Source organism: Podarcis raffonei, chromosome 4 (assembly GCF_027172205.1).
Source record: "Podarcis raffonei isolate rPodRaf1 chromosome 4, rPodRaf1.pri, whole genome shotgun sequence".
Taxonomy (NCBI): domain Eukaryota; kingdom Metazoa; phylum Chordata; class Lepidosauria; order Squamata; family Lacertidae; genus Podarcis; species Podarcis raffonei.
Genome location: NC_070605.1, coordinates 81,319,067 through 81,343,439, shown reverse-complemented (window position 1 = coordinate 81,343,439; position 24,373 = coordinate 81,319,067). Strand labels below are relative to the sequence as shown.

The window sequence follows — 24,373 nt, the reverse complement described above, 5'->3', positions numbered from 1 at the left end:
GTTGTGTAACCATGCTTACTTGAAAGTAAGATGAGCTGCAATCATCTTGACCTGTAGTGTAGGTACTCTATAGACACAAATCCAGGTGCATGCACACACAAAAATGGTGCTAAAATGGTTCTGAGAAGCACATGCTTCAAAATGTCGGAAGTATGGTTGAGGGGTGGGGAAGAGGACAACACTGCTCACACAGCTATGCCATGCCCACCATAGGTATGTAATATAGTGGGTGCACACACCAAACAGTGTAATATGAGTCCAGAAGCATGGATAATGGCTGCTTGCCATTCTGCTTTTAGCTTACAGCAGAAGAACAATGGTAGCACTATGAACTCTCTATCTGGAAGCATCCAGGCAGATTTCCAACTGTTTCCAAAATCCTGTCCTTAGGAATGATTCACATGGACAGCAGAAGGGACTATATCTACTTCTTAGTGTTTCTATTCCCCTTTCTGCTATCACATCATAGGTTGAAAAAATAAATTGCAGCCATTATTTTCTGCTATTGCCCCGTATCCATGCATGTTATGTCTTTGTTCTCCCGTTGGTGACTCTTGTCGTTTCCTTTACCCCCTCAAAATATTTGCAGAATAGGTGGAGTAGGAGTAAAGCAAGTGTTCACATAAGGAGGCTATTCATAAAGTACAGCAACCCTACCTTGGCCTCATTTCTGTAAATGTTATGAGCTCACAGGATGAGAGCCCTAATCATAACAGAATGGCTAGAATCAAAAGAGCTACTTTAGGTTCATTGAAAGAGCTGGGGTATGCTAGTGAGATTTCGGAAAACCTTTCTCCCCTTAGAACAGCAGAGCCCCATGCCAAATCACAAGCTGCTTTTGAAAGATTTTTCATTTATGAATGCAGCTTATTTCTATGGAACATGGAGGGCTGCTGTTCAATAAATGCAGGGCTAATGCTGTCTTATGTATTTTTAAAATTGCACATAGAGTATAAAAAAATCTAATGTTCTAATTTGAGTTGCTGCTTAGCCCAAAACCCTCCAACTGAACAATTAAATTGGTACTTAATATTAAAAATTGTTCAGCTCATTCTGGGATTTTACAATGTATCTTGTTTTTATGTGTGCACAAGTCTTAAAGTCTGCATCTGCTTGGGGGAAAGCCAAGATTCTCATGGTTTCACCAGCTGGGTCCTTCCATCAAAACACTCCAGATAAAATTGGTTCAGCTGGCAAGCTTGTAGAAGTTACTGTTCCTCTATAATGGAAAAGTTTCAAGTGACTGATAGTCCTAGTGCTAAGATTACACTGACCTCAAAGACTGCAATTTTCCATTGGGAAATTCCAAAAGCTGGATTGGCTTAAATGTTTAGTCTTGCTTATAAATTAACACTTGTTTAAATGAGAGAGAGAGAGAGGAGGAGGAGGAGGAGAAAAAGAAGAAGAAAAACTAGCCCCAACCCTTTGTACAGCACAACAGCAAGGGATCCTGGGGTCAGTGCTGAGTCTGGTTTGGAACACGTGAAAAGTGCTTGTACGTGACTCAGCCATTAAGCAACTTCAGCAAGTTCATAAACTAAAACATGGTGAGTTAGGAGTTCCAGGTGTTGGCAGAATCCTGGGCTTTTCTAGTGTAGAAATATAGCAAATAACAGTTTATCAGCCTTTGTCCCAGTCACACATTATTCAGAATTGGAATAGCATGTATTGTGTTAGTCCATATACTATAGCAGAATAAAACAACTTAGAAGACAAACGATTTACTTATGCAGCAATATAGGCATATTTCATGTGTGCACATTGGTGTCTGTAGTGCTACACACCATAAAATGTGAAGAGAAGATACTAATTTCCAAGCAAATGGGAATCTCTTACATGCCTTTAATCTTTCGCCATTCAGTTTCATCTGATGTCCATTGAGCTCTAGAGTTAAAAGAGAGAAAGAAAACTTTTTATTTATCCACTTTTTGCACACCATGAATATTTATTATTATTATTAATTTCGTAAAATATATGCACTGATTGTACAAAAACCTCAAAGTGGTTTACAAAAATTGTAATTGTATATGCCTCCATTGTGTCTCCTCTTTCCTGCCTTTTTTTCTAAACGAAAAGCCCCAAATATTGTAACTTTTCCTTATAGGGAAGTGGCTCCATCCCCTTGATTAGCCTTTTCCCAACCCTTTCTAGCTATACAATATTATTTTTGAAGTGAAGTGACTAGAACATTTAGTTTAAAGAAAATATTCAACATCCTCAGATGTTTTTCTTCTTCTTAGAAGGGCTTGATTTTTGTCTACCCATCTCTGGATCTTCCAGAGATGTGCATGCAGACCGGCCCAACTGGTTATGACCAGTCATTTCACTTACAAGCTGGGCCTGAAGGGTTGTAGCTTTTTGTCCAGTTGATAGCTGGAGAAGCAGGAAGGTGTGGGGAAATTATTAGAGGTCTTTGAGGAAAGGTTGACTGGCATGTAGCATTTGCAGCTTTTTAGCTTAGGAAGAAGAAAAGGCAAACAAGGGGAAGTGATATGATATAGAACAGGCTTCCTCAGCCTCGGCCCTCCAGATGTTTTTGGCCTACAACTCCCATGATCCCTAGCTAGCAGGACCAGTGGTCAGGGATGATGGGAATTGTAGTCTCAAAAACATATGGAGGGCCAAGGTTGAGGAAGCTTGATATAGAATTATATGTATGGTGTGTAGAAAATGGATAGGCCTCTCACATAATACTATTACCTGAGGTAACTCAATGAAGCTGAATGGTGGGAGGTTCAAGGCAAACATCTTCATACAGCACATTGTTAAAACTTGGAATTTGCTACTGCAAGATGTGGTGGTGGCTACCATTAAAAGTAGTTTTAAAATGGGATTAGACAGATTCACACAGAATGTGGTGATCAATCGCTACCAGTGGGCTTATACTACCTCCAGCATCAGAGGGTCATATGCCCTTGAATACCAGCTTCTGGGCACGGCAGGGAGGATGAGTGGAAGAGTACTGTTGTGCTCACATTTGACTTGTGGGCTTCCTGGAAGCAACTGGTTGGCCACTGCGAACAGAGTACTGGACTGGATGAGCCTTTGACCTGATGAGCCTTTGACCTGATCCAGCACAGCTTCCTAGAAGCAACTGGTTGGCCACTGGGAACAGAGTACTGGACTGGATGAGCCTTTGACCTGATCCAGCACAGCTCTTAAGGCTCATGCCAGAATTCTGTTGGGCGAATAATAAAATAGTGTTGACCAGTGGAGCATCTAAGTAATTTTAGACCCTAGACTTAATGGTCATGTGGCAGGGGTGGGTGGGTTAGCCAGTCATGTTTATGAACTCAGCCTCAAGGTCCAGCCTTAGCTGAATCACTGCTGCTGAGCAGATACAACTTGGTATTGGCAGGCAGTGGGTAGACCCATTGCTGGCTGTATGTGGGCATAGTATTAAGCACACTTTTCATAGGTGGCAATGTGGGACAGGGTTTATTACGAGTAGGTGTTCAAATGTTAATCTGTAGTATTATTAATCCCCTTTCAATTCAGGAGAAATCTGAATGTTGGTCTGCTTACAGTCTTTGACCTCAAGAATTCTGCAGGGTGCTGGAAACCTAAACTCAGTCATGGAGTCAAGGACACTGACCAGGTTCTTATTCTTCAGTGTTAAATGCATATACAGTGGTACCTCAGGTTAAGTACTTAATTCGTTCTGGAGGTCTGTTCTTAACCTGAAACTGTTCTTAACCTGAAGCACCACTTTAGCTAATGGGGCCTTCTGCTGCCACCGCGCCACCGGAGCACAATTTCTGTTCTCATCCTGAAGCAAAGTTCTTAACCCGAGGTACTATTTCTGGGTTAGCGGAGTCTGTAACCTGAAGCGTATGTAACAATAGCATTTCTTTTTGTAATTCAGTATTGTAGTTTGCCCTTTCATTACAGAATGGAACTATTCACTAGACGTGACTTTAAAAGTTTTAATGCTTGTATTATGTTTGTTTATTGTAGAATAGTTATCCAATTTATTCTGCCTCTGCACTCTCCTTTTGCCAATTGACTTCACTTCTGGCTCTCTTTCTGAATATAACTGTGAGCCTTGAAGTCTAATTTAGTAAGTTTTATTGCAGTACTGCTTAGGGGGGAGCTAGGAAAAGGATCTTATTGTGTTGTTAGAATAATTAATATGTCTACTGCTTCACAGTGTTTCCCAAACATCCCTTTTCATTTTCCCTGCCTTTCTGGACCTCTTGAACTGATTTCTTCTTGCTACTTGCTGTTAGTGTTTCCTTGAGGCCCAGCAAAGGATATAGCTGGGTTAAAAAGGTCTCATTGTCGTGCCAAAATAAATATTTGGAATACTGAAGCACAGTGGTTTCTTGTCTTTTTGTTAACGATTCAGGGCATTGTAACGTATTTTGTCTGCTGAAAAGTGCATTGCAATGATTAATCTGATGTGATAATTAAGTTGATTCCTTTGTAGCTTATGAAACCAGGGAGCTCTGAATGACTCAGTCCTCTGCCACATCTGGAAAAAGCATTATATATTGCAAATGGTGCTTGGAACGAAAAGCTGCTGTGTATCTGCCCTTTTTAACAGGGACACACTCTTTTTCAGAGTTCTAGTCAGGCCCTCCTCCAGTATTTTGTCCCTCTCCCTAATTTTCCAACCTGTGTGGAAAATTATGCTTCCCCAAATGAAACTCAGCTTTCTGGGGTTGTTGAAATACCAGAGGGTGTTTGTTTGGTCCTCAAGTTTATCCATTGTTGCTGTTATTTTGTATTCCTGCAATCCTTGGGGTTCCTTGAACTTGCTGATAATTTTGGTTTGTCATTGACTCTTCTTTTGGCTACATAGCTGTCTGCACTCAAGATCTGAGTTCACTATTAGAGGGGGTGATTCTGTTAATAATCCTTCTCTTATGTCACTTCAGCTGTTGTCTTGTGGGTCAGCTAGTCAGTCCTTTGTGATTCATCTTACCCTTGCATACTGCTGTGTGCCATGAATGAGATAGCTTATAAACAGAGTGCCTGCATTGGACCAATTTTTCTACTTGCTTTTGAATGTTAAGCCATCTTCATGTGTTAGTCAGGCAAAGGTCATGAGTTTTCCTCAGCAAGTAAAATTAAATTTATAATTGGAAAATACTCTTAGATTTGAGACAGAATCCCCCCTCCCAAATAAGCCATGTTGCTCACAGAGACTGGCAGACACACACCACCTCTCCTTTGCCTGGCATTTTGACTAATGTTTTGAATAACCAGTAAGTGGGTGTGATACTTCTGGACAGATGGTCAGAGGGTACAGGAAGCCAAGATACCATCTATAGACATGATGTGTATCTTAGAGCATATATCTAGATTTGAACATTAAATGTCTAGAAAGGAGCCAAGCGGTTTCTTGGTACCTGGCTGGATTTATCAAGTTCATGTACATAAAGCTGTGTACACAATATACATTTAAAACACATTTGAAGCACATGATTTCATTCACATTATTCTGGACACTCTAGTTTCTTCAGAGATGGCACAAGACATTTGGGCAACTGAGGCGAACCACATAAAGGGGTGAATGAAGATCTACATCAGAAACAAGGGAGGGAATTAAGAATAATGTCAGCATCTGCTGCCCCTGCTGATTCTGCTACCTGAGGCATTCACCTCATCTTGCCTCATGGGTGGGCTAGCCCTTAGTTTACTCATTTACAATTCCCAACAAGCCTTAACAAACTACAATGCCCATAATACTTTGAGGGAAAGAATGCGCTTTAAAGGTACAGCATGTACACAGCTTAAGACAAGGAACTGGAACTATTCACCCATTGTTCACCTGAACAATTTTTTCCCATGAAAAAGGAGCCTTGAAGTTACCTATCAGTAGTTAGCACCTTGATGGCATACTGAGCAGCAGGGCCAGATTTAGGTTTGATGAGGCCCTAAGCTACTGAAGGTAATGGAGCCCTTTATATGTCCAGCTGTCCTTTGTCAACAACAAATTGTCACTGGTTTTTGTGTTGAATATATGCTATATGGTAATTTATGGACCTAATAGGTATCTAAAGCCATTTGCACATAACAAAATACCGTATGTATTTTATCAAAGTAATTGTTGAACTGAAAAACAATTAAGAAGTCTATTAATAGTGGAAAAAAATTTTGAGGGCCCAAGAGAGTGATGCCCTAAGCTATAGCTTCTTTAGCTTATACGTAAATCCGGCACTGCTGAGCAGGCACATAGGTATCCAACCCTCTGTGATAAACGTCATAGCCAAAGGCTGGCTGATCACAGAAAGGATCTCATTAAAATATTCCCAAAACTGGTAAGGAAACCCAGGGAGAAGATAATAGGTATCTTAACAATTTTATTTTTAACAGAAAGGGGGGCTAAATATTGAGAGTAAATCAGTAATACTGTATTTCAGAAGTGTTACAGTAATCTAAGGACCAACTAACACTTCAGTGTGGCAGGCATGCTTTGGGGGTATACACCAATGTTCTTTGTGGGAAACACACAAACTGTGAAGGGAGACATGTCTTCTTTTTTAAGAAGCATGTGCTGGACACCAAGTATACTGAGAAACCATGACTGTCTGTGGTGCCTGTCATACTTTATGTGTTCCCCACAGGTAAGCGTGTGTACTGCTGTACTGAATTGGCTCCAAGAGGAAGGATAATTCCACCTTCCACACCGTGATCAAAAGGCTCCTATTGGAAATAGTTCCGCAGCACTAGATACTGGATTAACCATTTTTTCTAAATACATTGCATATGCAAGCAACTGTGGCAAATTTTAAAAGCGTTTTGACAAGTATAGGCAAATAATAGAAAAGCATGTCATATGAGTGAGAGGGGACTGAAGTTCCAGACTATGATTCAGCATGGGCAGGCTTGTACAGTTTGTGACCCTCCAACTCAAACAAGCCAACGCAACAAGCCAATATCTTGACGTACGATAATGAAGCAATGCTGCTGCAAAGTCCTAGCTTGAAAAGTAAACATGATGGGAATGTTGGGACTGCCCATGGGAAACAGAGGGACAGTCAATTCACAGTGCGAAGCACCGGAATTAGCTCAGAGTGTAATATGAGCTCTTCCGTTTGTTCCTGTCCAGGAAGTGCAGGAAGTGTTTGTCACTACACTGCTGGAGTTTGAAGAGAGCAGTCATGTTTTTTGTAACGCTGCAAAGACAGAAATAAAAGCATGTAAATATGTTTCTGTCTATCTCTTTCCCCTGCCAGGGGGGGCAGGAAAGAGGGGGGGTGTTCTTCCTACGTTTAAGAAGAATCGCCTATCGAGACCTAGCCTGCGCTTGCTGGGGAATGCAGCCAGGGAGGTCAACAGGGAATCAAGCCGGGTGCCTGGGATTGTTGCCAGTTTCTGCTGATATGGGCTTGAATTTCCGACATCTGGTAGCACGGAGCCGATGGCATCGATCCATGAAAGCAGCAAATGAGGTTGATGGATCGTATTCATCCTCTGCAAGGAGATAAAGGAGTTTGTGGTAGCGTGCGGATGGAGGCTACAACGAACAGCTGAACACCGAAGCAGACGTTTTTGCTAGTAAGCAATGAGCAACGGAACCCCAAGGTATGCTGATTTATGGGCTAAAAGAGTGAACGCAGATTGATTCTTCTCTGGTTCACAAAAGCTGTTTTTTGGATAGAAAAACAGCACTGAGAGACAGCCACATTCTTCGTGTTCCTGGGACTGATAACGGTTTGCTGCTCAAACCTGGAATGTCCAGTTGCTAAGCAACGAGACTTCAGTTTTTTTCAGCTACTTCGGAGATAGTTAGCTTGAAAAGAAAGTGGAAAGTTACTAGCCAACACGGCTGACAGTGTTAGAGGCTAGAAAAACAGCATTTGTTTGTCTGCTATCTCACTGCTCTTTGAGGGACTTTCAAAGCAGCCTGCGTTTAGCTGCCAGGTGCAAAGAGTAAACAGCCAGCTATTGGATTTTAGAGGCTCGAGAGTGAGAGCTCAAACTTGGATTCAAAATGGATACCACGAAGGGGGGAGGCTTACCTTACCCACCTCCACTGACTAATGAGAATTATGCCTCATGGTCTGTAAAGATGAAGGCTCTGCTTCAGAATCAGAGGATTTTTGGGGTGATTGATAACCCCATCCCTCCTGCACCAACACCAAGTTGGAATTCACAGAATGTGAGAGCCAGGACGGCCATAATTCTGTGTGTCTCAGATGATCAACTCGTGCATATTCAGGATTTGGAATACGTGCGTGAGATTTGGCAAACGCTGCGTAGAATACACCAAAGAGATGCTGGTTCTTCAGCGTTGCTGCATTTTGAAAAGCTGACCAATCTTAGGCTAGCGCCTGATGGAGATGTACAAGCGCATCTGACAGAGATGAAATTCTTACGCCAGCAGATGGCGCAACGCAATTTTCCTCTACAGGAAGAGATATTCTGCTTCATGATTATTAACAGCCTTAATCAGACTTATAAAACGGTTGCAAGTCAGCTGGGTTCTCTACCTGCCAGAGATCTTACGGCGGAGAGAATTTGTGCCGTGATTCTCAATGAGAGAGACCGCCTTGCTGCAATAGATGTCAAAGACAGGGGGAGAGAAGCTCGAAGTTCTGACACCCCCACTGCTAGTGCAAGTGAAGAACAGGCTGTTGCTTTGAACGTTGTCCGTTGTTTCAATTGTGGACAGACTGGGCATCTTCAGCAGAATTGTAAGAAGCCACGTCAACAGAAAGGAGCTAAGGGGAGCTCTGCAAAGCCTGAGGCGTCAGGCAAAAGTCGTACCAAGTCCCAGGTGAAACCTGCAATGGCTTTGATGTCACTAAAAGCCACACCAGAAGTGGAAAACGCTTTTGTTTTGGACACTGGTTGCACGCAACACATGACGTCACGCCAAGGACTGTTTTCAACGTTTAAGAAGCAAAGCTTCGCTGTGAAACAGGCCAATGGCCAGGAGCTGGAAGCGACCGGGTTTGGAACTGTGTATCTTGAAAGTCTGAACTTGACTATTAACAATGTGTATTTGGTTCCTGATTTAAAGTTCAATCTGCTGAGTGTTTCGCAGATCACAAAGAAAGGACTGACTTTGTCCTATGATAGAGAAAGCTGCAAAATCTTCAAAGATGGAGAGCTGTATCTTTCTGCCAAAGAAAAAGATGGACTGTATTTGTTGACTTTTGATCAAAGTGATTGCATAACTTGTAATGCATCTGAATCTAACATTATTTCTCTTGCAGGTATGGCGAAGGACGTCCAGAAGGCGACCAAAGTTAACAGTGCATTTCAGCGAGTGTATGCTGATGTGATTGGTCCTCTAGCACCATCTAGAGGCAATGCAAGATATTATCTTGTGTGTGTGGATTATTTCACTCATTATGTGCGGATATATATATTGCAGAAACCACAAGAAGCCTTAGAAAGGTTTAAAGAGTTTTGTGACAAGGTTAAGACTGTTCATGATGCTAACATTGATTGTCTTTTCACAGATGAAAAGCCAGTTTTTCTTTTACAGGATTTTCAGGATAAGAAAGGGATAAGGCACAAGACTGCTGTTTCTGCAGGAGCATGGAACAAAAGTGTCTGTGTGCAAGTGAACAAAGAATTGCAAAATGGGATGAAGGCGCAATTGCTGAGTTCACATTTGCCACATGAGTATTGGGCAGAATCGCTATTGTGTTTTTGTTACTCGTGGTTGAGAAAGGTTTCAAAAGGTTTAGGGTGTTCTCCTTTTGAAAAGCTATTTCACAGAAAACCTTCTGTAGCCCATTTTAAGGTTTTTGGGTCTCATGTTGTGACTGAAGCTCCAGGTGGAGAAAAGAATGCCAGAGGCATTTTTGTGGGTTATGAAAAGGGTCTCTACAGAGTAATTTTGTCTGAATCTGGTCAGGTGATTCTCACAAAATTTCTAGAGAGTGCTCCTGAACAGGAGAGAGTAATTGTTCACACATTTCCCACTGAGGACAATTCAGATGATGATGATGATTTTACTGATTGCAGTGGTACTGAGAGTGACAGTGATAGCTCAAGGAGCTCAGTTGACACAGTCATTGAGAGGAAATCTCACACAATGGCTAGACCTTCACAGGTGGAGGATGAACCACTGTTTACTATTGGAACTGGTTCTCCAAAGAGTCCTGAGACTGAACCAGTGAACAGAGAGGATCAGCACATCATATGCAGGTCCGAGAGAGTTACAAAGGGTGTACCACCCAAGAGGTATTCAAAAGAGTTTGCTAACTCAGCTGTTGCATGTGTTACTATTGTTAACAACTCAAGACAGGTTGAAGCTGTGTCTAAGTCAGAGACAAAGACACGACAGGGAGTTGCTAAACGTAACACTACATTCCCTAGCCAAGGTAATGCAGATGCACTCATTCCTTGGAAGTCAGACAACCAGAGAGGCACACTGGGGAAACCAGTGGCGGGTAGTTCCAAGGGTGGAACTGAAACAACAGGGGAGTGTTATATGTATAACAACTGTTTGTTTTCTTCTCTGGATCAAGCTATGTTCGCAGCGCACATTGATTCATATGGGGGAGTATGTTACGATAATGAAGCAATGCTGCTGCAAAGTCCTAGCTTTAAAAGTAAACATGATGGGAATGTTGGGACTGCCCGTGGGAAACAGAGGGACAGTCAATTCACAGTGCGAGGCACCGGAATTAGCTCAGAGTGTAATATGAGCTCTTCCGTTTGTTCCTGTCCAGGAAGTGCAGGAAGTGTTTGTCACGACACTGCTGGAGTTTGAAGAGAGCAGTCATGTTTTTTGTAACGCTGCAAAGACAGAAATAAAAGCATGTAAATATGTTTCTGTCTATCTCTTTCCCCTGCCAGGGGGGGCAGGAAAGAGGGGGTGTGTTCTTCCCACGTTTAAGAAGAATCGCCTATCGAGACCTAACCTGCGCTTGCTGGGGAATGCAGCCAGGGAGGTCAACAGGGAATCAAGCCGGGTGCCTGGGATTGTTGCCAGTTTCTGCTGATATGGGCTTGAATTTCCGACACTTCTCCCTGCTTTTTTCCAAGCCAGACAGGCGGCTATAATAGAGGCTTATTGTGTTCCTATCAAGCACATTTAGCTGATGGCTGCATTTAGCTTGGTGAACAACAAGTTGCAGGCAGGGCTGTTGTGTGTCCTCTGCTTTGATAGCCGTAAATATAATCTGTGGCTCAAGTCAGGTGCAACATTATTCACATCTTCTCTTTCTCCTCTGGCTCTTCCTTGTTCTAGTTGCCCAGCTCAAATTGGTGTGGGTATTCTTCCTCTTCATTCAGGAACCCATTGTTGCCAACCTTATTTTTTGTCTGCTCTCATTTTTAAATAAACTGTTAGACATATGACTCAGATTCAGTGTAGCCATTATGCTCCCCTTTTTTGTATACTACTGTCATCATTTTTAGTTGACAGTTTAAGCCATGGAGCTTTTCTGAGATACTGTGTACAGTCCTGTGCTACATTGCTTATATAAAAAACTATTTGAAATAAAAGCAAGCTAAAACTATAACAGATTGCAGAGCTAAAAGACAAGCAGCCTTACTCATTGCCATATTCACTCTGAAGTGTTGTTTATATAATGCTTTTTATTTATTTTTTTACTTTGCCCTTCTCTTTAGCTCAAAAGCCTTCCAGAACAGTTAAAACACAAGCGATGAAAATTAGAGTTGCTGCCTTGAGCAGGCTTACAATTTTAAAAGTTGTAACGGAAAAAGGAGAAATTGTGAAAGGAGGGAAACAAGGGAATGCACACACCAATTCTTAATAGTTTGTCGGATTTTCAGGTTCTTATAATGACCAGGAATGGAAACAGTTCAGGGAGAGGAGGAGCTTGAGGGAGCTATATTTTTCCTCCCCATCTCTCCCTCAGCTGTTGCCCAGTGACCACTGAGAGAGGGACTCCATGGAAAAGCACAACCCTGCTTCAGACCTCTGTCTTTGTCTCTCTGTGCTATAAATTGATGGAATGGCTTCTACTAGGTGATAGTTGAAGAAGTCCAGATGGAGCTGGTCTCACAACCAACCTGATGGAAATACCATGCTTCCCAACTCTCCTTCTGCTGTACTGAAGACTGTGGGCTGAGAGGCTTTGGCTTAGGTTCTCCTGTGCTGACAGATATGCCACCTCCATGGAGGATATCTGGACACACTATATACACAGGTGAAACATGCAATTGGTGGAAGGTTGTGTGTAAAGCCCACCATAACAAAGCCTTGTAACTTGCATGGAGGGAAAGATAAAGAATGTGTTTATTGAATAAAAATCAAATATCTTGCATATACCTTCTCTCTCTCTCTGTGCAGGGGTAGCCACCAAGGTTCCCTAACTACTAGATGGCCGGTCTAGAAAGAGGAAGACTGAGAAGTAAGGAATGAGGCTGTTGCATCAGATGCATTATGCTGCTCCAGGTGACCTTCTGTTCCGTTATGGCCCGGCATGCTCTGGGGCTGTTTGGGGTGATAACATGATCAGGAGGTGTCTGCCATGGCATGCTTGATGAGGTGCATGGTAGCCATCAGTGCATTAGGAATGTGCTCACAGCGGCCTGGGCACTGACATGCAGTAGACATCCCTGGCTTGAAATTTTCAGAGCAGCTAACCCTCATAATGATGATATTGCCTTTAGCATAACCAGTTGCAACATACCTGGTGTCAGGGAGGCTTCTCCTCCATTCTCCTGATGTCTACGCCCCCAGGCACATGTGCTTGGCCAGCATGCCATGGACTCACCAACCCACCCACTCACCTTAACCCATGGCCAGCTTCCTCTGTTCCCTTCCCAGCTGCTGCATACACACCCTTAGCCCCTTGATAAGTTCCTGGATGATGATGCCAATCAGATTTGTGGTCCTGGTGTGGTTCTGGCTTCTCTTTATTAGAACGTTGGGAGCATCCTGCCCCAGACTTTTTCAGTCAGTATCTCAGTATGGGCTATGTATAACATATCCCCCCCCCCCAGGTTTTTGAACCAATGTCCCTGGGAGCATTCATTCATGTGTCCCTACCAGCTTAAGGCTGCCACCCTAAACAAAATTATTAGAGAGTAAGTCCCACTGAACCCAGTGAGAATTACTTTTGTGTAAGCGTGATTAGGATTGCACTGGACACCATATACATAATTCTTATGAATGCTTATTCACATGTGAGAGCAGTTTTGGTCTATTATGATTTTCCTTCTACACTGCGGATAGCTCAGTTGGTAGAACACGAGACTCTTAATCTCAGGGTTGGGGGTTTGAGCCCCACATTGGGCAAAAGATTCCTGCATTGCAGGGTGTTGTACTAGATGACCCTTGTGGTCCCTTCCAATGCTACAATTCTATGTGAGAACAGTTTTTGCCTGTTTTAATTTTTCTGTGTAATTTCATTTCAGGGCTTAATATCAAGCTGAAATATTGCTCCCTATCTAGTTTTGGCTTATTCCCCCAACCCCTCAGTTTTGTTCCCTCCTGCCCTTTTCTAGTAATCAGGTATATATGCTTGAAAGCCTAAACAACAGGGAAGAACCTTGAAAGAAAAATGAAGAGGTTATTGCTTAATTATCAGCATTGTATATCAAGTAATGTCTGATCATTCAGCAAGGCAAAGAAGTGCCAACCTCTCTGTTCCCAGTAAATAATGTAGGCCCACAGTTTTGTTGACAAGCACATCCTGGAGTATTTTGGGAGTATGACAGACTGCCTGAGGGAGGGGGATTGGGTTAATTTCCGTTGAGTACATCCTGTGCAAATGGAATGGCTTCAATTAAGAGTGTACATTACAGAAAATACTCTTCAGTTTACAACTGCTGAGAATTCTAAGTATGCTAATTGTGTGTGTGTGTGTGTGTGTGTGTGTGTGTGTGTTTTAAATCAAGAGAATATGGTCTTCAGTCCATTTTGTCCAGATGTTTTAAATCCTTTACAGATGCTGGCAGTGTTACTGGGCTTCTGTATCCCTATAATTTAATGGATCCTGAGGACAGTATGGAGAGTAATAGTACTAAGGTTAGAATACAAAATCACATGCAAGAGCACACTTCTATAGAACAGTCGTAAAAAGTGCTGAAGGCCACAGAACTGTGATAGCAATGGTGAAAGGAGGGAAACAAAGTAACACCCATTCTTAAAAGTTTGCCAGTTTTATACTATATATTATATTGTATATATTAATGAGAATATGTTTACAATAAAGTAGGCAAAATATCATTGTCGTTGCAAAGTGTATATTTCAGAGAGGCTTGCAAAGAACCATGTAGCACAAAAATAATTATTATTGTATTGAAGAATGCTCAGCTGACAGCAGACAGGCTTCTGGATAAGGTCCTGTTCCTCAGATGTAACCTCCAAAAACATTCCCCATGAGGAATTAGCAAACATTCTTACTACCAATGCAATTATTTGCTAAGGGGGAGGTATCAATTTGTCAACAAAAAACTCAAAAATGTTTCAAGACCCTGATTACTTTTTCTACAACTGGGAGAACTTCAGAAAAGAAGTTATTAAACAAAAAACAAACAAAATTATAATTAATTTATTCTACATTAGAAAAAAGGGAGTTTAATGGTAAAAAGCAATTCCAAGCAATTATTTCCAGGGGGATAATACCACTGCAACCACCCAAAATTATAGGCATGTGCGGGTCCTACAGACTTAATGCTTTTTATAGTGTCCTCTGCAGGTGACTGTCACCCAAAATACACACCAGATAATGTGACTTCAAATAGCATTTAACCCATTTACTGTTGCATAATTTAACTGGAAATCATTATAGTTATGAGAGTAATCCATGGAACACTTAACCAATGGTGCATCCAGAACTTTATTCTGATGGGTATAAGGATTTCAAGTTCTTAGTTGCCGATGAAATCTATTCACCAAAATATAACCAGGTAGATTATGATAAATTGCTGTTATGTAAGGAAGCTTGATGCATTTATAGTTTGAATTCTGTTAATTTCATTGGGCTAAATGCTAATTTGGACCTGAGTCTTCATGTGGAGAAGTCATACATATTGAGCTTTCAAAGTATGAAATTCAAACAGACCATATGCATTTCACCTAGCCAGTTTATAAAATGTCTGCCACTCTCCAGCGTTGCTCATGGACACTGTAAATATGTGCACATTCTCTTCAGCTAAATGTGCACATTTGCTGATGTTTGTCCACGTTCACCCACAGACCTATTGGTAGACCAGTACTTGAATATACGTTTAACACAGAATGAAATGATGCAGTGTAGGAGGAACACAGAAAGGAGCTGCAATGGGGAATTTCGCAAGCAGTTTCTGAGCTCTTGGCGCAGTACTGCACCTAAGATTTCAGATTAAAACTGCAGAGTGGAAAGAAAGGAGGACCTTTTTCTGCCTCTGGTGTAGTGGTTAAGAGCGGTACACTCGTAATCTGGGGAACTGGGTTCGTGTCCACATGCAGCTGCTGGGTGACCTTGGGCTAGTCACACTTCTCTGAAGTCTCTCAGCCCCACTCACCTTCACAGTTTGTTGTGGGGGAGAAAGGGAAAGGAGGGTGTTAGCCGCTTTGAGACTCCTTCGGGTAGTGATAAAGTGGGATATCAAATCCAAACTCTTCTTCTTCTTCCCCACTTCTAGCTACTCTCTGAAGACTGGGGAGGAGACACCCTCTTAAGAATTTTAGGGGGGTGGGCATGGGAAGGACTAGACCATGTGAAAAATGAACAAAATATTTTAGCTGCAGTTCATTCATTTTCAGCTTTGTATTCTTGTTATAAAAAAGTGTGCCTAGACATTCTGTTGTTGTGCCCATAACCTAGGTTTAAGGGGCCATTTAGCTCCTAGCTTTCATATCTCAGGTTCTAACACTGGCTAGTTCATTATGGCACTTTATAGATCTATTTTTGCTCATCCTTTAGCATGGACAGATTTCGTACGTTTCTGTTATGCTTCCTCAGTGAATGGCCTCATCAATCATACCAGTAAGAACATAAAACTGGACATTGGAGAGCAGTGATGAGGGGAAGGAAACAGGAATAGCAATCCATCACATCTAAGACTTGGCACATCACAAGGAGACAAAAGGAAGAGCCATTCCACTCTCACCAACCCATTTTTTCATTGTTCCTGAAAGGAACAATGGGCACACTTGAGCTCCCAGCACACCACCTGCTGGCAACCTTGCAATTACCTAGTCTTTGGAAAACTGAAGTGAAGGACGTCAGCACATGCAGCAAAGTCACTGCATATTCCTATAAAAGGTAAAGGGACCCCTGACCATTAGGTCCAGTCGTGGCCTACTCTGGGGTTGCGGCGCTCATCTCGCTTATTGGCTGAGGGAGCCGGCGTACAGCTTCCGGGTCACGTGGCCAGCATGACTAAGCCGCTTCTAGAGAACCAGAGCAGTGCACAGAAACGCCGTTTACCTTCCCGCCGGAGCGGTGCCTATTTATCTACTTGTACTTTGAGGTGCTTTCAAACTGCTAGGTTGGCAGGAGCAGGGACTGAGCAACGGGAGCTCACCCCGTCACGGGGATTTGAACCACCGACCTTCTGATCAGCAAGTCCTAGGCTCTGTGGTTTAACCCACAGCGCCACCCGCATCCCTTGCATATTCCTATATCTTAGCACAAAAGCAGTCCCGAATCCTTGGTATTGCACGAGCAAGATGAACAGGTCTTGGGTATGGCCTTGAGAGGCAGATCAAGTGGATCCCATATGAATCTTGACTGTGGATTGGTGGGGGATGATCAGAGTCTTGGTATGTCTTTGCTTATGAGTGGAAGGAAATAAGATTTTGGGGCATCCCTTGTGCTTACCTACCTGGAAGTATCAGGTGTGCCTCAGTCAACATGGTTAGAATTCTGTTGGGAGATAAGTGCTGCCATTATTCAGCAGCAGTGTCTGCCAAGCGGTTGATTTAAGTGCCTGCTCAATCAGTGTACAAAGTGCTTGAACTGGAGACATATATATGCATCAGTTTATTACCTTGTGACGAAGCTGAATCACATACGATACAGAAGATGCATGAATTCAGACAAACGTAAAGAGAATGCATAAACTTCACAAGAAGTGTTCCCGATTAGAATATAAGTCTCAATACTTGAAGGTGATGTGCTTGATCACAAGCATACTTGTGCACAGGCTGCTTAATTTAATTAAGTTACGGAGTATTGCTGACTCTTTACTGTGATATTGTACACAGGTACACTCAAGCTAAGTAGCAATTAGGCATCTGTGTGTAATTATGTTGGGCAATGAAGTGAAAGCCTCAATGGCAGATCTAGACTGTCACTCACTGGGCCCAGTTTCATAATTGTGCAAACAGGGACACAATAATATGCATGCATAGTGTGGGAAATGGATGCAAAGAAAATATTGTCCTTCTTTAATTAAAGTAGAAAATAAATAAAAGGCAACATAGTAAACATAAATACAGTGGTACCTCGGGTTACAGACGCTTCAGGTTACAGACTCCGCTAACCCAGAAATAGTACCTCAGGTTAAGAACTTTACTTCAGGATGAGAACAGAAATTGCAGTGCGGTGGCAGCAGGAGGCCCCATTAGTTAAAGTGGTACCTCAGGTTAAGAACAGTTTCAGGTTAAGAATGGACCTCCAGAACGAATTAAGTTCTTAACCCGAGGTACCACTGTAAATGTTAACAGAGCACAAGTTCCTGGGAAGGGTAACTGTCTTAGTCTGTTTTAGCAAAACCAACAGTGTTTTGGAACATGTTAAAAACTAACAAATTTGAGTATGGCATAAACATTTATGGACTACAGTCCACACGGGGAGTGTAAACTTGAACAGCAAGCATGCAGTATATACATCTGAAGGGCGGGGGAATTTAGAAGAATTTAGAGAGAAATCTAATGCAAAAAGATGATTTCCTGAAAGCAAAATGGTTACAGTGACTAGTTAATAAGGCAGCACCAGCGTCTGAAAGGCCTAGTCGCAGATATCGTATTCAGTGTATTTTGTATTTTTCCTCCCACATCCCTCTCTGGTAAAACAGGTGCTGAACTCAAGTTGGTGAGTGAAATTCAAAAAGGGAATTGTTTTATAAATTATATTTATAGATAGAAAATTATATTGCAGTCTGTCAATGCTGAAGGAGATATCACACATTATATTTTGCATTTTTTTTCACTTTAAAAATGGTGCCTAGGTTGAGCTGGACTTCAGTCATCGTGTATGGGCTTTTATCAGTGCTTGGCGAAAGAATGTTGCTAAAATTAATGTTCCTAGGCAAGCTAATCAGGGGAACTAGGCTTTGTGCAATATAATCTGCTAGATACCGGTACATGACATTTTATTCTTTCAGTACCTATAAGCAGAACCCACTCCACCAGCTCAGCTGGAATAAACCGGAATTTGGCTCCTTTCATCCCTGAACTTTTCTCCTCCTATATGGTCAGTATAAGAACTGCTATGTGTAATTAGGAAGCGCCATCTGAGTTTGCTTATTTTCCTCTTCCCCATCCTTGTTGTTCTTGTTGTGTCTACTGCATTTGTAAACCTGCAGGCAGGGATTCTCTCTCTCTCTCCCCCCCCCATCTTTATATAGCACTTAGTAAATTGTATGTACTTTATAGATAATGATAATAATGATGCACTACAGCAGACTTATTTCAGGCAACAGCACAACTAATTTAACTTCAGTAGGCTGGTAATCCCTATTTCCAAAGATTAACCAGCATTTCAAAGTCAAACGGTGTCAGCAAAGGAACAGAAGATACAGACAGAATCTTTTATATCAATGCCTCAGTGGTTATGGGCCACAAGTAGTTCAAATAGTTAAAATTGGTGCAACTATGCTGTAACAGAATATGTGCCACTTCATCCAAGGCAATTTCCAGCAACATAGCATTGCACATTATATAAAAATATGAACACAGAAAAAACAAATGCACAAAGCCAATTCCCTGCTTCTTTTAAAAAAAAAGATTAACAAACCCTGCATAAAACTATTATCTCTTTGCCCCGGGGTTACTCCTTATCATATGCATCTCTCTACTTTTTCACATTCTTTCTCAGGATCATGTTATATGCCATGTTTTTCTGTGCCTATTAAAACCATTTGACAGGTACACATAAAAATCAGAGTACGCACACACAAAAAGTAACAATACCATCCATGTCTGAAAGACATGACACAAAAGGAAAAAAGGAGGGGGAAAACAAGCTCAGGCACCAGTTCTTAAATTAACGTAATTTGTTGCAGTGGACATCTTGAATGAACAGTTGAAGGAGAAGAGTGCCTCTATTAAAGATTTCAGTATTAGATACACCAGTTTTTAATGGGGGGGGGGACCTTGTCACCTTTTAACAAGCTTTTGGTATTAAGCAGGTTTGGCAATCTTTGGTCTTCCCTTCATCCCTGGCCATTGACCATGCTTTCAGGGGCTGATGGGAGTTGTAGTCCAGCAACATCTGGAGTCAGTCGTTCCCCACATCTGGCACAAAGATAGGTGAAGGGTCCTGCGTTGCCATAGCTTCACATTTCCCCCACTTCTTGCCAAACTTGTGTCTTGCTAAAAGCATTGCTGGCAGAATGCCAAAATGCAACAGAAAAAGGGTGGTGGGCAAAGAATATAGCTTCTCATAACAGCATACAAAAGAACTTGTGATAAGTGTATGGTACAATCTAATTTATCCAACAGCTATGACTAATCAGCAGGTGAAGCAAATAGAAATGCGGTCATCTTGGGTTACATTGCCACAGAAGCTAAATGCAAAGAAAAAACATATTCTGGTTTCAAAATAGCTAATCAAGGTCTTTACTAGAAGGGTTTCCCCCCTGAACTCCACCACACATATAAAAGGAGTGCCTCATTTGAATAAAGGGAAATGTCCACATTTTTATTAATTTTAACCAGCCATTTGCTTTTCTAATGTATTTTTTAGCCTTGAACAATATGATCCAAATGCTGTTAGGTGAGAGAGATTATTTGTGGCAGATTTAAGAATCCGTGACCCATATTAAAAATGTGCAGTGAGGATTTTTTAGTCTCTCCCGCTTTTTTTTGAGCCATCGCATCCTATTTTCAATAACTTCTATTCCTAGATCTGTGACCCAGATAAATATTCCTTTTGGCTGTTAAGAGTCTGCATTCCCTTGTCACCAAGAAAAGAAAAAATCCCTCCCTTTTAATTCATTGCACCATAAAACCGTTAACGTAGTCCTGCTATTTTGATTTGATGATCTCATCCTTTGGTGTGAACAAACCGACCCTCCGCCGGGGGGCGCGCAACGCTGCGACTCTTCATTCAAACGCCCGAAAGGGCAGCGCGTTGCTCTTCTAATTCGGTATTTTACAGACATCCGAAGCTGTTCCTGGAGAAGTGCAAAGCCCCGCCCCTCCATCAGTGTCAGAACGGCATCTCCCCCCAACCCAGCCCGGAAGCTGCCCGGCTTAAGTCTCCTCACCTGCCCTCCCTGTCGTTGCGCACCTTGGCACGCATTTGTAGCGCGCGCGCGTAAAAGAAGGCTTGGCAGCTGCAGTAGCATCTTATCCTCCCCCGGTTGCTGCCTTGTCCTCTTCTTTGTCAAGTGATTCAGTTTTTTAAAGCCTAATCTGAGAGATCCTGTTGCAACCGTTTTGGACTACACATTTAAAGGAGGAGCTCTGGTAATAACCACTTTCCTGGGAGTAAGTCCCATTCAACTAAGCAGCGCTTACTTCTGAGTAGGCATGCATAGGATTTTCAACTGGATTTAAAAAAAAAAAAGCAGCCCTTCGCATACAGGAGACGGTATTTCTCACAGGGAGTTTAGAATTATGATCCAGATATTGCTCTTCAGAATAATTATGTACGCCTGCAATCTATTGTGTGCGTGGTACGCATAGGGGCACAAAAGCCAAAAAGACAGGGATCGCATGTCTCAGAGCACTGGCGTGCAATCATGCGCGCGTGTGAATGCTTTTCTTACCCGTGCAGGTTTCACGCTGGATAGAACGCCTACATTTGCAACAGGGACAGGCTTTGGAGCGCCATCTAAAAAAATAATAAATCTGCAAGCGGTTTGCCTATAGAATTTCTAACGGGAAGCGGAGCGCGTGTCTGCGCGCGCGCGCCACCCATGTGCCTTTCATGCAAAACGCCCAGGCGCGGAGGGGTGCTGAATTTGTGCAAGGTCTGTTTGCCGAGAGGGGGCCCGTCTCTTCTTCTCCCCCTCCTCCCGCTTCAATGATGTCATGGAGAGGCAGCAGGCGAAGGAGGGAGGGGGGGAGGCAGAGAGGAAAAAGGAGGAGACACTGCAGGTTCATGTGTATATAATGAAAAGGCATTTGACAATCTGCCAAACCGCACGGGAGGGAGAAACTGGACCTACTGGATTTCGTAAAGCGAATCGTCATCATCTGCAACTACATGGGGAAGGAGGAGGGGGGAGCAGTGGCGGCGGCGGCAGAAGCAGCGATTCCAGACTCGGCAGCCTCCATGTGAAACCACAAGCAAAAATAAAGCGGGGAAGAAGGGGGAGGGTGGGGTGGTTGGGGGAAAATTAAGGGAGGAGGAGATCACTGATATTTTAAAAAAAAATATATCCATCAGATCCAGTCCTCCTTCGTCGCAATTGCTTTCTCGCGCTGGCTCTTCGCTGGGATTAAAAACCGCCTCTTGGCAAGAGCAGCAGCCATGAATTCAGCTGAGCAAACCGTTACATGGCTGATTACTCTGGGGGTGCTGGAATCGCCCAAAAAGAGCATCTCGGATCCGGAGGGATTTTTGCAGGCGTCCCTGAAAGACGGGGTGGTGCTGTGCAGGCTGCTGGATCGCCTGCTGCCGGGGACCATCGATAAAGTAAGTGGCATTTATGTCCCTATATTTCCCCTTTAAGCCTCCTCTTCTCCCTCCACCGCCCTCCTTCCCTCCCCCCCCCATCACACGGGTAAGGCAAGCGGATTTTATACTTGGGTTTCACCACCAGAGTGCTCGCACAGCGCATGCAGCACACCATGCTGCCCTCGGATCTGATAACCCACGAGTGCAGCAGACAAATAAAAATGCCCGGGCTGGGTGCTGAATAATGCAGCGGCCCTGGCTGCTTTTCCGATCCTCTTTGGCACAGAGCGCAACAGTCACCCAGGTAGCCAGAGGCTCCGCCGCCCTTGCCAGATAAGAGAGGCGCGCATGGGCGCAACCCGAAGAGGCTCCTTCCATCCCAGTCGATCTGTACATGCAAGGAAGTGAGCCGATCGCATCTAAGCGCTTTTCCTTTGTCCAAGGAGTCTCCCCACCCTCCCAAACGCAGGAAACGTGCGGCCTTTTCCTGGGGAATGCAGTTGCCTTCCTTCAGCCGACGGCGCGGACATCCCATCTAGCAAGCAAAAGGCGCCATTGTCAAAGAGGAAGGGGGTGGGAAATGGGTGGGGAGTGGGGTAAATATAGGAGCAGAGTTTGGAGCAGGGCTAAACTGCTGTACTTTTCGATTTCCTCTTAAAGGGGCAGGAATCGTCGAACGTTTGCAGATCTTGCCTGAACGAAAATTAAGGGTAAAAGGTTTCAAATCGCCCTGCAAGACCCACAGTGATTTAGCATGGGAAGAATAAAACGTTTTCCAAAAAAAATCAGATAATGTATAAGAGACAATTAGTTTTCCTTTTTATTTATTTAAGACATTAGCAATCTAAACTAAAAGCGTGCCTCTCCTTTTTTTCCCAAGCACTGTTATTCATTGTTCTTACTGAGAAGTAATATTACTATAGCAGCTGTGGTCTGATAGGCATGCAGACAGAAGGTTACAGCTGAAATTAACAATCCGCTCTGGAATTTAATGGATTGGTGCAGTTTATAATTTTGCATGGATGCTAAGGATCTGCGGAGGCCTTCACAGATCCAAAGGCCCATTTTGGGCCTGTTGGATGGGAGAATGGGTGTGACAGAAAGGACATACTCTCAGGCTACAGTCTTGCAATGGAACATAAAAATTTCACAAAATATGACTCATTAGAGAGATAGAAAGAAGATAGACAATCTTGCATGAAGTCCTGCATTAGACTTACAGTTCTAGCATGGGTGAGGTGCAGATCACATAATTCAAACTACTATAGCACTACTGTTGCTATTACTTAAAAATTCCCCTTATACTAAGAGATATCTCTGCTTGCTCACATTGCAGTATGCTGACCTAGTTTTCAAAGGAGCACTGGTGATTTATTGTAAGTGTTATTTTGAAGTCTTAAGTTTAGTGTCTTACAGCTTGACCCTCGGTAGATGAAACAGCATTTTAGCTGAAAACGAAGCACCTTAAAAATTTCTAAAAATAGAATATGGTACTTGTCTTTTTCAAACATTGATTCAAAGCCAGAGAAAGCCCCCCCCCTGGGTATTTTGCAGGCAAAAAAAAGACCGGCTGTTTTATTTCAGTGTCTATAAACAATGTATTCAGATTGGCTTATTGTATTTTCTTATCTCTGGGTATAGTTTTGACTGTAGACATTTCGAAACTTGGGAAAATCGGTGCCTGTTTGCTGATCCCACTCCACCCTTGTAAATTAATGTGAACTTTGACCTACATATTGGCTAAGTTTCGTGTTCATACTAGTTGTCTAGTTTATGTGTGGGTAGAGGGAGAAAGGGAAAGTTCAGCTTTTTCGCTGGTTACAGATGCATCATCATAATGCACGGACCTGCGTGAACGCAATAAGAAAAACAATATTGCTCTGGCTGTAGTATTTTTGCCTTAAGTTTTGGCACTATTCTACTTAGGTTTGTGCATTCGGAATATGATTTGTACAGTGGTGGCCTCTAGAGGGTGTAGTGGTTGTTAGCGCTGGAGCTGCGACTCTCAGCTGCATTTGCAGAGCATGTGGAATTTGAATTCCCACCTTCCTTTCTTCTAACCTTGGAGAAATTGGCAGCACAGGGCTTGCTACTGGGTAATCCAAAACTATCGCTTTAAGCAAATCTTGTCCAGGGGGCAGTGTGACTTAGACCAGGTTGGCAGAATCACCTTTGATTGATATATATATATATTAGAACCTTGCAAGATCCATCAAGTGGAGTCCAGGTGCAAAAGACGTAAACTTACAATGAAATAATTCTGAGCCCAAAAAATGGCTGAGTACTGGAACTGCCCTCGCACACACAAAAAACCCACTCCTTATTGCCCCTTCTCCCTGAGCAGTCTTAGCAGTATAATTTGGGGGTGACAAGTACTTTTGTGGTTGTCCTGTTTTTCTTTTTTAAAAAGGAAGCCAGCTTTCCTTGCTCATCTGCTTCAAATTACCCAGAGATCTACCAGCAGATTCCAGTCTCCCTTTCACACACTTCTAGGCTTAAAACACAGCAATGTTGTTTTCTCCATGCTGCGTATCAAGTTGCATTTGCACATTGCTGCGAATTGCCCATTGCTGCGAACATTGGGGCGGAGACAGGGGTGTCTTCAGCCGGTGCACATGAACCTGTTTGATTTCTCCAGCCTTGCAACCTATTCAGGAAGCTGTCGTCTGCGCATGTATAGTGGCTGTTACGCGTACACACCTCATCTT

General features: G+C 42.8%; 1 protein-coding gene across 3 annotated transcripts in view; it reads left to right on the top strand.

Moving 5' to 3' along the window:
• The first annotated feature begins 21,018 nt into the window (after positions 1–21,018).
• The window catches only part of ARHGEF7 (Rho guanine nucleotide exchange factor 7), an 85,442-nt gene continuing 82,087 nt past the window's right edge, over positions 21,019–24,373 (top strand). For 2 of the 3 annotated variants that reach the window (XM_053384412.1, XM_053384414.1), the window contains exon 1: positions 21,019–21,683. In XM_053384412.1, the coding sequence (XP_053240387.1) occupies positions 21,519–21,683 (165 nt within the window). In that variant the 5' untranslated portion in view covers positions 21,019–21,518. The remainder of the gene's footprint in view (positions 21,684–24,373) is intronic. The other variant, XM_053384413.1, reaches the window with a different exon arrangement.